Source organism: Gallus gallus, chromosome 1, assembly GCF_016699485.2.
Source record: "Gallus gallus isolate bGalGal1 chromosome 1, bGalGal1.mat.broiler.GRCg7b, whole genome shotgun sequence".
In the NCBI taxonomy this organism is placed as follows: Eukaryota; Metazoa; Chordata; class Aves; order Galliformes; family Phasianidae; genus Gallus; species Gallus gallus.
This window is the reverse complement of record NC_052532.1, coordinates 135,715,355-135,728,507: the sequence shown is the minus strand read 5'-3', so window position 1 is coordinate 135,728,507 and position 13,153 is coordinate 135,715,355. Positions and strand designations below refer to the sequence as shown.

Sequence of the window (13,153 nt, the reverse complement as noted above, 5' to 3'; positions counted from 1 at the left end):
CTTTGTAAACCCCCAGACAATCTCTTCCTCCCTTCCCCACACAGCTCATCCAGTTGGTAACCTAGGAAAAAGTTCTAATCCTTCTACTTAAGCATCAATGTCAGGCCACAAAAAACTATGATTGTGCTTAAACTAACTGAGTGATGCTCCATATTGTTTTCTATAGAATTCTATCAAGGTTAATAATTAAAGGCTCTTAGACTACTGCCAATCTATTTTCATTGACACAGATAAATAAAATGCTGCCTGATATATGTTTGTATGTTTAAATTCCTATGGGCTCTATTTTTGCCATCATTTTTCACTTTTGACAATGGCCTTCACTTAACCACATGGCCCACTGAAATGAGTAGAGCCTGCCACCCAGTAAAATGCTAGTAAATTGAGGTATGACCCCAGTTTTAATCTAATGGAACACTGCACGTAATTTCCACTGACCCACCATGAGACATGGCCAAGTATTATAGCCTTTTTTCACCTCTTTTAGCTTAGCTGCAAGAAGTCATACCTTTCCAAAATGCTGTCTCAATGAAGAAGTGTTCCAGATAACTCTGCAACAATTTAATAAAGGGGGAGAGTCCCATAACATAGCCTGGCTGTTTATTTTAAAAGCAAAAGAAAAAACAAGTATTGACCAAAAAAAAAAAATATATACTGATTTAAATTGGCAGTATGAACATGAAAGAGAGTATAATTAGAACATGTGAAAATTAGCATAACTTTTCAACGTTTCTTCACCATACTCATGAGATTCAGTAATCTGAATACTTATCTCTGCACCTTTGTTCTTGCTAAACCTCAAGAGCAATGAGCAACTATGTGAACGTGAGAGCGGCACATTTATTACCATATCAAATCACGCATAGCAAACAAGGTGGTGAAAGTGGAGAAGGTGGAAAAAGTTTAGGTAAAACCACAGAAACTCCCTTTGCTGTTCTGTAACAACAGAATAGAGGTGCTTCATTTGCAGAGGTGACCTATGGATCACCTAAACTCAAAGTTATTCCTAGTGTGACATTTTTGCACTTGGGAAACTTATTCACTAAGATGCAAACATTCTATGGGAAAATGCAAATTTGAGACGCCTCTGTTGGAACTCATGTTTCCCTGGATTTCTCTCTTGTTCCTTGACAATATGACAAAGATCTAAAATGCCTGCTCTTTTAGTGCCTAGTTACCTCATTGAGCCATGTTGTTCAAGATGGGGGATCTCACAAGCATTTTAGCTCATCAGCTCCAAGGATTATCAGGCTCTTTTGTTCTACATTGTTTAGGCTAACCAATTTCTGTGCACAGGCACCAGGACCTCAAGTGGTTTCAGGATCAAGAGGACAATATTTTGTTTTATAACAGCTAAATCTTCCAGTGGAGGATTATGTCAAAATAAAACACTACTTGCTTCCTGATCTGCGGGAAATAATGTGGTTTAGATTTTGTTTCAAGGCAAGAAATCTCCATCAAAAATCTCAAACTGGGAGAAGACCAGAAAGTCTGTTTCCCAGCCAGCTCTATGTAAAACAGTATTCACAATTGTCTAAAGTCCAGGAAGAAAGCCAGTAACTTACAGATTCCTGTGCACACATGGAATATCTTTCATACAAAAAGCTGCTTTTAGGGAAGAAACAAAAATTCAAGTTTTTTTTAACTCACATACTAAAATTAAAATCAAACATCAGTGGAGAAGGAAGTCATGGATTACGCACATAATTTTAGCAGCATGAATAACTATGTCTACATCACTAAATAAATCCACTGCATGAAGTGGATCAAGCTCTAATCATTTATCCTGCCCAAGTGTTAGCATGCTTGGCTCCCTAGCACAGATTTGCCTCAGTAGTCCCTAAGACAATGCCTTCATTTGTAAGACAGAAAGCATCAATGACAATTTCCAGTAGGTGGTATAGAAAGGATTGCACCAAGTTTGGCTCCCACATTTCTATGTAGTGCTCTGCCTTGTGACATAGACTTATACTTACCAACACCCCTGCTATAAAATCAGAGCATAGCAAGACCCTCCATTCCATACTATAGGAGTTCACTACACTGCCATGCTGGAATGAAGCCCTGGTGATTTTTTTCAGATACTTTTATTCGGGCAAATAAATAAAATATGAACTACCATGTTTGAGAGCCACTGCATAAAGTCTAGTGGATGGGCAAGGCCAAACACGGTGTGGTATGGACATAGGCACCATTTGCTGAAACAAGGTTCCTGAACATCTAAAAACATGTCAACATTGAGCAGGCATTGGAACATGAGTGCTCCTCTGTGCAGAGTTCACACAAGCAAAGATAAAATTGTACAGCTTCCAGAGTGTATGACTTGAGGGAGTGCTTTGCTTGCCTTACATAAATGCAATGTATGAAAAGACATACTGCAAGGTCATCATAACCTTACATCACTTCCAAATTGTTGTACTTATTCTCATTTAACCTGTTATATTCATATTATACCAAGGTTTGCCTCAGAAAATGAAAGGCAAGTTTCATGGAGGAAGCATAAACATATCATTTAAATCTAACTCTTTAGCCGTGGACAGTATTCACCATAAAGAAGTATCGGACATAGTAGGTAAAAAAATATTAGAATATGAGTATGATTGATCTTATAACTTTATGCAGTTTAGTAAATCTGTACTATTAAAATAATAAAAGGCTGACAGCCCTACTGCATTTCTCAGGCAATAAACGTTGAATCTATTTTATGCAGAAGTTTGCATGTACAGATGTGCAAACTGTTCAACTGAGCTAGCCAAAAAATTCTACCTATCTGGTAAGAATTGCAAGATTGCAGACTATACTTTATTGAAATTATACGTTCAGAGATTAAAGCATCAGTTCTTAAATTTCCATTACCTTGTTATTAGAGATTGTGACAGGCTTTTTTCTTCCCTAATTCATCTACAGAATGAAAAGTGGCAAATCTAATAAAATCCTATTTTCTGACTAGCCATTAACTTGATTTACAGCTAATTTCTAAAGTGCCTGGTTTATGCCAACATTGTGTTACTGCTTCTCTGCAAAATACAAACAATTAACTAATGATTTACACTTAGGTCAGTGCAGGGGAAGGAAGGTCATAATCTTTTCTCATTCCTTTTTCTCTTCCATCATGCTTAGACCTTAAAACCAAAGACTAATCTGGTCACATGTGCTTCGTCAGTCTACACTTTTTATTTAGACATACAGAAAACATCCCTGAACGAGCATATCCATCACTCATGAGCGAAACATGTGTCTATAGAAGACTTGGCAGCAACTGAAGCCTACAAACACTTTGAAAGGCATTTTTTTGGATGGCGTTGGATCACTATACTCTTTCTCTCTTAAAAGCTGAGATGGTGAACTTAACTGCCTTGCAGCTATACACACACAAAAAGACGATGCTAGCAATCTCCTTTATTTCTCAGAGTTTTGTATTTTTATCAGCTGTTACAGGAAAAAAAAAAAAAAAAAAAAGGATTTTGTGCCCTTGGGACACAGTCCTTTAATACAAACTGGTATTAATTAGGTGCACAAAATCCTTTTACAGTTGAAAGCAATGAACCTCAAAAATTGATGCTATACTTCTACTGTCTTCCTAATAGCATACATGAAATTTTTTTCACCTTCTAGGCAAACCCCAGTAGTTAAGAGCGAGCACAAAAATAAGTTATTTTTTTAAAAATTAAGCATGCTAGTAAATCTGCCTCTGAGATAATCAAAGCAACTTTTTATTCCAGCAGTTAACAAGAAATAAATAAAATAATCAGTGGTTGAGCAGAAATGTAAGGATAGAACTGTCTGAAATTCAGAATTCTGACATCTGAAAATTGTTGTTTATCAAAGTGAAAGCAAATATTTTTAAAATCCTCTTGAAATGAATCCCAAAATTCAGTGGCAAAATGCTACAGGCATTTTTCATAAGTTTTTACACTTATATTTTACATTACAACTTGGAATTAGCAAACAAAACCATGACGGTACAATCTTTTAACTACTGCACCACTGCCTTGAAAATAACTGAAAATGAGAAATCGCATATTTTAAAAATCATGCAAATATAAATACACCATATCTTCTTTTCAAGAGGAAAGTGGCTGCTTATTTTGTTGTAATAGAACCTCTTAGTTCTTTCAGTGAGACTCATCTTGCATGCCTTTAGTTGTCAAAGATGTCTGTGTTGGGAATAACCTCTTTGAATGTGATTCTTTCTCTCTACTAACTATGGAGGAAATGTGACTAGATAGATGCTGAAAATGCCTTGAATTCTCACAGTTGACTTCTCAATAGCACACACTTTCCTTCTGGCCAGTCAGAGTTGTAGTATCAGCTTTACAAAGCATTGGAAAAGCTGTAGATGTACAATGAAAATTGAAAAAGCTGTAGATGAACAACAAGATGTTCAAGCTGTCAAAGGAAATCTATTCACTGAAAGAAAGTAGGAGGAGATCTCTATATGTAAAATATCAGGTCATGGTAAAGGGAAGGAATAAGTAATGGAACTTATGGCCTATGCGAGAAGGGAGTGGTTATGGAAACAACCAGAAAACAATCAGAAAGAAAAACAGTTGATACACTGAGAAGTTTATGTTTATCTAAGACCATTTACAGGTTGTGGCCTAAATCTTAAAACAAACAAACAAAGCCAAAGCAAAAAACAAACTAACAAACAAAAAATCCAAAAAACAAAAAAAACCCAACCCCAGCATATTCAACATAATCCCTTCTCAAGAAAGAATGGCAAGAACAATGATTTTCTGCCTTTTTTTAAATCTTTTATAATTATTCCATGACTTTTTTATTAATAATTTTCAAAGTAGTTGTCTCTGGTATTGCCTCATCTACCCGTTTCTGAGAAATTTCACCATGGCAGAAGTTAAGAAGACTTGCAAACAACCATATCTTCAGAAAACAGAGCACTGATATAGACTACATGGAGCCAATTAGATTTCAGTGCTCCTCTTCCTTGAAGAAAACAATTTTAAGAAGAACATTAGCTGCTATGTTTTTCTACTTGACTAATTAGACAGATACAAAGAGGATATATTATTACATAGGAATGTCAATCACTCTTCTGATTAGACGCCTGTTCTTAGTACTAAAACCAGTCAATAAAAAGGCATGTTCTGGGTGTTGTTATCACAGAATCAAAAATGGTGTGTTACCATCTGTGCATTTTAGCTGCACAGTGGGCAACGGTCAAAAAACTGCTCAGTAAAATGATGTATGCCAATTAAAGAATATACAGCACTTTTACAGACATTGATTTTGAGAATCTTATTGCTGATTTTGACTATAAGATATACGACTAAATTACTTTCTAACATTTGATAACCAGGCAGATGTCTCTCATTACATTTTGCTAAGATTTATCCCATCTCTCTCAGCTGAACACGAGATCTATATTTCAGTTAAGTTCCCATAACCTCCTAATGATGCAAAAGAATACATCTATCCATTCACATGCTAGCTGAATATTTTTTTGCTTGTGAATTATATGTAACTGTGATACTTTTACAGCAAACCTCAAGACGGAAATGCCAGGAAATTCTTCCTCTATAATACTAGAAGACTGGAGAGAAAGTGCACATGAAGGCCGAAAGGGAAGAAATAACAATTATGAATACAGAGTAATAAATAAACTGATAAGTTTATCTAATGGGAATAATTGTCTGTCTGAGCATAGATGCAGTTATGATCAAACCACAAATGTAGCAGATCACATTTGAAAAAGATAAGCTATGGGAACCAAGGGACTAGATCTACATCATCTTCACCTGAATTACATTTCTTGGATCTTTTTCATTTCATTAAATAACTGGAAAGATTTTGAGCTTTGCTTCTAAAAGGCCTATGACTACCAGTCTGTTTTTATTTGGTGCTTTTAGAAGACAGAGGTAATGGTACATAATAACTTTATCAGTTTACTCAATGTAAGTCATAACTTCAGTGCCAACAACAATAAAGTTTCAGAAAATTGAGTTTCCCTATAAATAGACATATGAAGCATATGAAGGAATGATGGAACAATTATTGCTTTTCCATCCTACTCTTTGCATAATGTGAAGATAATTTATTTTCAGTGAAATCACTGAGCATTCTGTCCTAATGTGTTGCTTCCTACAAATAATCATTTTCAAATGAGCTTCAGAAATGGAAGGGAAATTTAAATTAGATGCTAGGAGGAAATTCTTTACTCAGAATGTGGTGAGAACTCGGCACAAATTGCCCAGAGATACTGTGGGTGTCCTATCCCTGGAGGTACACAAGGCCAGGTTGGATGGGCCCTGGGCAGCCTGAGCTGGTGGTGGGCAGCCCTGCTCCCACCATGGAGATCAGAACAAGGAGGACTTTAAGGTCCCTTCCAACCAAGCCACTCTATTATTCTAAGACAAGAGTGATCCTTCTGCTTTACAATATTTTCCTGACTACTTTAATGAATGATGCAAAAATTGCTCTTACAGATAGTTTCAGCTGCTCCAAATAGTAGACATAAAACAGGATTAAGGAATCTAAAGTCGTAAAAGTCCACACTTTCTCTTCTCTTTTTCTCAGAATTTCTTTGTGGGCACCGGAGATTTTAGAATCATTACAGTTTTGGGTTTTTTTAAATTAATATTTAAAAATATACTGGAGTTGAAATCTCACTACACAGAAATTTGAATTAGTTTCTTCAGATTTATAATGGAGTCCTAATTTCACTCTGGGAGCATTACTCCTTGAATGAGAGACCTGAGCATTTTTCCTTCACTAAATTTTGTAACTTGAAGTCCAGAAAAAGAGTAAGAGAGAGAGAAAATCAAGTGGAAGGACTCTGAAAGGCCAGTAGATGGAAAAAAATAAGATTATCTGATTCTCCCATGAAACCTGCAAGTCAGAAATTACGTTGAACTTTCAAAAGAGTTTCCCTGAAGAAAAAAACTTAAAAGAAAAAGAAAAAAACTTACTGTAGAGGAAATAGGTCACTACTTGAATCTACATTTTGGTTTCTGAAGAATCAAATATGAGTAGATGAACCATGAGATAGAGGACAAGGTATGGTGATAAAGCAAGTTCCTTCCTCCTCTGAATTAGTCTTAATTTTTTCATCGTTTTTTACTTTCTTTTGTGTTTACAAAAAGGGAATGTTTTCCACAGTGTAAAATTTCAAAGCAGAAATGAGGTATTGACATGTAAGAATGTAAAAAATGTTCTTCATCTCTACTTTTTCCTTGCTATTTTTAAGGGAATAAAGAACAAAACCATGCAGCAGGGCTATCAGGTCGGGTCACAATACCTTCTGCTCCAGAACTCCATTTTTACTGAGCTTACAACTTCTCTGTTAAAAGGCGAGTGGGGGAAGATCAAATACGCTTCAAAATCAAAACAGAATAAACAATATAGATTTCAGAAAATCAGCCAAAATCAAATTGAAAAGCACAGTGGGTGTTCCTTGTTTCACTTAGCTCTAAAGTTGGATGGTGTGACCACTGGCCCTTTGCCCATTTTAACACATGGGCTGCTGCCCTGAGCAAGATTTGCATGCTGAGACATACATGACACTTAGTATTTAAGTCTTTGCGCTCTGCTTGGAATCCTTTTGTTGCTCTCAGTGTCCTAGCTACATTCCATAAACCATTTGAGCTTTGCTCAGGCACAGTTTTTGATGAAAGATACTGGAAATGAGGTGAGGCAAGAGGAGAGTCTTCACAAAATCATTCTGAAAACTTTTCTTGAAGCAATGCTCTGGGACTCCATGTCCTTGGGCAGGATTTTTATGTGAGCAGGAGTTAACACTGGCTGAAGAGAACTGTTCTAAAAGTTTTTCTAATTTTCATTAGGCTGGTTCATATGAGTTCTTTGGGTGCCTCAGTGGAGGATTTTAATCATATTGTGCTTATCACTGTGCTACAGTGATCGCAACGCTAATCTCTGTAATTCCACATTTGGGATCTCACTTTTCAAAGTGTAAACAACTGACTCTGATTGTATAAGGAACATTTTTCCAGAGGGAATACAATGGCAGAGTCATAGAGAAGCATCATAAGCAAAGAGCTGAAAAAAATCTAATTACAATAGGAGAAATAAGTCATTCTCAGTTTCTTTTCTTTGTTCTGTAGAATGTGTACGAATAAGACATATATGAATAAAATGTAGTGATGGAGAAAACTTTGCCCCTTTCTACTTACAGACATTAGACACACCATCTTTATAGGAGAACTTGAAGGAGAAAACTGAATCTCAGCATTTGTAGCAATGGAAGAATAGGTCAGAAACATCTCAGAAAAACAGGAAAAAGGATTAGCGTAAGTAATAATGTGGACTCAGAGGAAAGAATAAAAGTCTAATAACATATTTATGCTTCTGTCCATCTTTAAATCTGATGCACTGATAAGAAGCACTACCAGCTTCTCAAACCACATGTTTTACTTTGGTTTTCTGATTTCAGAGTTACTTTACCACCTCTGAAATACTCCTATTGTTAAGAGCTAACAATTTCCAGTGACTTGTTTACCCAGCCCCATCTCTCAGCTCTTCCAAGAGAGTTGCATATGCATGGTGGCAACCAGACTCAGCTGTTCAGATAAAGCTAGTCTGGAAAAAAAAAAGCATATCTTAAGAGAAAATAACCAGCAATTCCTAGTAGTCTTTGAGCTTGGTAAACAGTAAGAACTCTGAGACAATAGTGCAATCATGTTGTAATACCATTTAATGGCCTTTGCTGTTACCATTATTCATACAGGGATTATACTGACTTGTAATTCCTTGAAAAGAAGATCCTTTATAAAACCTGCATTACTGAAATCCTTGAAATCTTTTACCATTACACAGATTGCCGATGAATTCATAGGATTTATGAATGCCTCAAGTGTCAGAATGCTACAGCATGAGACTAAATTTAGAGACAAAAATGAGAAAAGCAGACCTATAATTACAGTTCTGCAAAGAGAAAATTCAGGCTTCATGCCAATTCTTGCATTAACTATCCTAAATCTATTAAGATATTTATTCCACCTCAATTAATTTGCACTGTGGCATTAATAATGGCATAACTCCTGTACTCTCGATCTCAGGGTGCAGTACCATTAACTGCAATGCTCTAACATAAAAATGTCTGTATATCCTGTGAAAATATGTAATGCATATTTTAGAAAATTTACCAAGCAGCTGAAGCTGGGATAATGGAGTTATTATCTTTGCAGTGCTCTCACATTTCATCTAATACATTACAGAAAGGGTCACAGAATGACTTTCTTAAAGCTACGAGGCCAGAATATAGTATTGTTGCAAGATTACAAATTTTTGCCCACACCAGAAATTAACAGCATTACAATAGTTATAATATTCTCTCTTAAATATTTTTTTTTACATTACCACACCAATGCTATGTGGTTTTATATGAGAAGTAATTTATTTTATTTTATTTAGCTGTTGCTCATCTCTTCCTCCAGTTTGAAACACAACATACTTTAGCGTTTCATAGTGTACCCTGTTTATTACAGAACACAGAACTACAACTGAAGGAAAGCCTGTGTTTCAGTGACTGTGTCATGATATGTTCGTTGACATTCTATACAGGAAATTTATTAAATGCAAAATGTCATGATTAAGTATATACTTCATGGAAAGATGAGGACTGATTATTAATGAGATTCTTCTAGCTGAGCTATAACTTCTCAAGGAAATCTTTTACAAAATCCAGAAAAGAGTTAAATGCTCTTTATAAAAAATCAGCTACTCAAGCATTTCCAAATGCTTAGGCAGCTTCTATGAACCCGGATCACAGGAAAAGGGAAAGGATTTGATTCTCACTGGAGTCCCATTGCATTTAATAATCATTAGTTCTGTAAGACCTTCCTTCCAATTGATTGTGCAAAATTGACTTTGATTCTTTTTCACTTTCATCCTTCACAAAATTTCTCAGGGGTCTCAAACCTCAGTCTTCCAGAGATCACTCTAGAAAGCACAAGGAGTAATGAGGAGAAAGGATTGTTGAAAATTCTATTCTTTCTCCCATATTTTTCTTTGGACTGTCAATTGATCACTCAACCTCTTCTACCTATTCTGCTTAGTCTTCTTGTCTAAATATAAAATGCCTATAAACTGAAAGACTTCTGTATACTTTGATTCCTCAGTATGTTTGCCACAACTTCTTAAGAGCCATCACAGATCAGTGAGATTACCAATACTTCTAAAATACAGTAGCATTTTTTAAAAAATAAGATGAATAAAATACCACAGAACTAGAAAATGAACAACACGCTAAAGGCTTTTCATCCATAAAAGCATTTGTACAATGTGGTGATAACTGTTGTCAGCAACAGCAACTTCAGCAAAGAGTGCTGAAGGACAGACGAGACAAACATTTATAAAAGTTGTATCTTCTGCATATTATTAGCAGTACATCTTTCAAGATCCCACTCTTTTTTTAGGGTAATAGTGAAGGATAGAGCTACCCAGGGACTTCATATATGGTCTTCAACTTTGCTTTAATGGTTTACAATCAAGGGAATTTTTTTCTATGTTACCATTTCACAGCATTAAGGTGAGTACTAAAATGTGATTCATCAAAGGGATTTTAATGACTGGATCAGCACTCAACCAGGAAGATTTCCCATTTGGGCCTTAAGTGTTCTGAAAGTTTTGACAAATTATGGAAAAGGCATGACCTTAATTTCTTATGACTAATCAAAAGTGAATTACATCCAATTTAATTCTGTATGAGAGACTCTGTTCAGGGATTTACTGCCTTTTTTTTTCCCCCCGTTTAAAACCTTTAGTTAATTTATCTGAACATTTTAGAGAATTACCTTTTACAGAACATCTTATACACTCATTATTCATCATCAAACCATTTCATTACCATCCCAAGAGTATTAAAACTTCACAACACCACATCCCTTGGCAAGGTCTTTTTGAACATTCATTTTGGAGTATCTGCAGTGTACCTTAAAGCAGTTAGAGGAGGGTCGTTAGTGGTAAAAAGTAACAGTGGTAACAGCAGTGGTAGTAGGAGAAGTATTTAAGAAAATTTTTAAATGCAGCCTAGAACAACAAGGAGAAAGTTGGCCCCTGGAGTAACTCTGCAAAGTGCAGTAGAATTTAATTAGTGAAGAATTTGGATTCCACAGATCAAGAAGCAGACATTATTAAAATGTCATGATTCAAAAATAGGAAGAAATGTTTACTCAGATGTCTTACAGACAGATGTATGCTGACTTTACAGGCGCAACCTTCACCCTGATATATTGATTTTGGTAGGACGCAATATTTCCAAAGCACAAAGTCAGAATCTTTATGGATGCTCTCTGGTGGTTCTATTTGCAGCTTCAGGAGTAGGGAGGATCTTGCTGAAGACCCTCTTGCCCTGTCCGTCAGACTTTTTGTGGTCTTTTCTATTTAGTTTTGCTTTGTGGTTTTGCTGTCTATCATCTACTACTTCCAAATCAATAAAGGAAAAATTAAGCATATTTCTCAAAGCAGTTTGCACTATCAGCATAGAGCAGCTTACCTGTTTGACAGCATAAAGGAGCCGACCATAGCAGTACATCATGACCATTACAGGGATGACCAAGCAGAATATGAAGAGACAGATGATATAGGACGTGGACTCAGCTGTCTCAGAGGACCAGCGCACTGAACAGCTGGTGCCTGCACCTTCTATCCCATAACTGCTCCATCCAAGCAGAGGTGGCACAGTCCAGAGCAAGGAATATACCCAAGAACCGCCAACTGCCAGCAGCGCTTTCCGATAGTCATCGCTGCGCTTGTTACACAGGGTAAGGGTGCTGTAGCGTTCGTAGGACAGGACAGCCAGGGAGATCAGGGACACGATGCCTGCAATGAATTCATTTAAGCAATTACTTCCATTATTTCACATGGTAGCCATTGTAAGCCCAAAGAAATGAGACATTTTTCTGATTATTGCATTACTGGAAGCAGCAGTGAAAACTATTCCTATGCTTAAATCCTCCCTGGACCTGGTCGCTCTGTCCATCATAAAAGAGTTTGTTTAACTTGTATTTAGCTTAAATTGTAAGGTCTTCATACCTACAGGCTACTCTTTTTACATGGAAGTTTACAAAGAATTACATGCTTTGGTATTAACCAGGGGAAATCCATTTTCTGCGTCAACTGAAAAACTGTTGAAAGATTCCCTTGCTAAGATATATTCAGTTTGTAACATCCACGAGCATTTTCAAATATTGCATTTTTTATAGATACAAAAAGCTTTATATTCAAGATTGGGAGCCCAAAAAAAAGAAAGCAGCTTTTGACCTTCTGCTCCAACATCTAGACATATATTTAGTTCTGACCACACACATAGGGCAAAATTAGACAACTCTCAGCATGAGTCTGATATGGAGAGCTGTAACTTTATTTACATATAAATCACATAATCAGTCAAAAATTGAATTAGGTTAACACTGAGCCTTAGAGACCACAAACAAACAAAAAAAAAAAGTTCAGTGGAATCCACAGCTGTAATTCATGTTTTGCCCATTTAACTATCAGCTTCTCCTGCAGCTCCTTCCCATGTTTGAGATGGAGATGAGTCAGACACTCACCTGGGGGTAGTAGTAGTCTGTCCTGTACCTGAGCAAAACACCCCCCACACATACACATGCAGGATATTTCCCTTAAACAGAGCATTTCTCTTTCCCCTACAATTCCATCACTCATTTCCTCATTAGCTGGCTGCAGATGCAGCTATTCCTGCCATCCTGACAACTATTCAGATACTTTGTGCAGAGCTGTGTATGGCAATGGACCAGAAGGAATGCATGCATTGCTTGCTGGGATAGGAGGACCTATCACTCAAGGGAAGAGAAGAAAAAAATGCAAAAGAGCATGAGGATAAGACAACTTTTGTTGAAGAAAATATCTTTTTTATTATTATTATATGAACATACTAATTTATTTCCTTTATATTACTGGGAAATCAAAGCTACAAAGAAGATATGTTTACAGCTGCAAAAGGACACAGCTTCACTGAATTCATTTGAATTACACAGTTCAAGATTCTAGCTTTAGATTTATTTTAAGGCCAGACTACCTATTTCAGAGGCAATGGAGAGACATTCTGATCATTTCTTACCTAATCTGATTTTCTACATAATATATTACTGCACCACTCTTGAAGGCCCTTGGCCATAACTTCTATATTAAACACGTACCTCGAGATATAAAT

General features: G+C 36.3%; 1 protein-coding gene across 1 annotated transcript in view; it reads right to left on the bottom strand.

The window, feature by feature from the left end:
• LOC771085 (pinopsin-like) overlaps nucleotides 1-13,153 on the bottom strand; it is an 85,491-nt gene that overhangs the window by 45,926 nt on the left and 26,412 nt on the right. Inside the window, exon 3 of the mRNA NM_001318431.2 lies at nucleotides 11,474-11,799. Coding sequence (NP_001305360.1) covers nucleotides 11,474-11,799 — 326 coding nt within the window. The remainder of the gene's footprint in view (nucleotides 1-11,473; nucleotides 11,800-13,153) is intronic.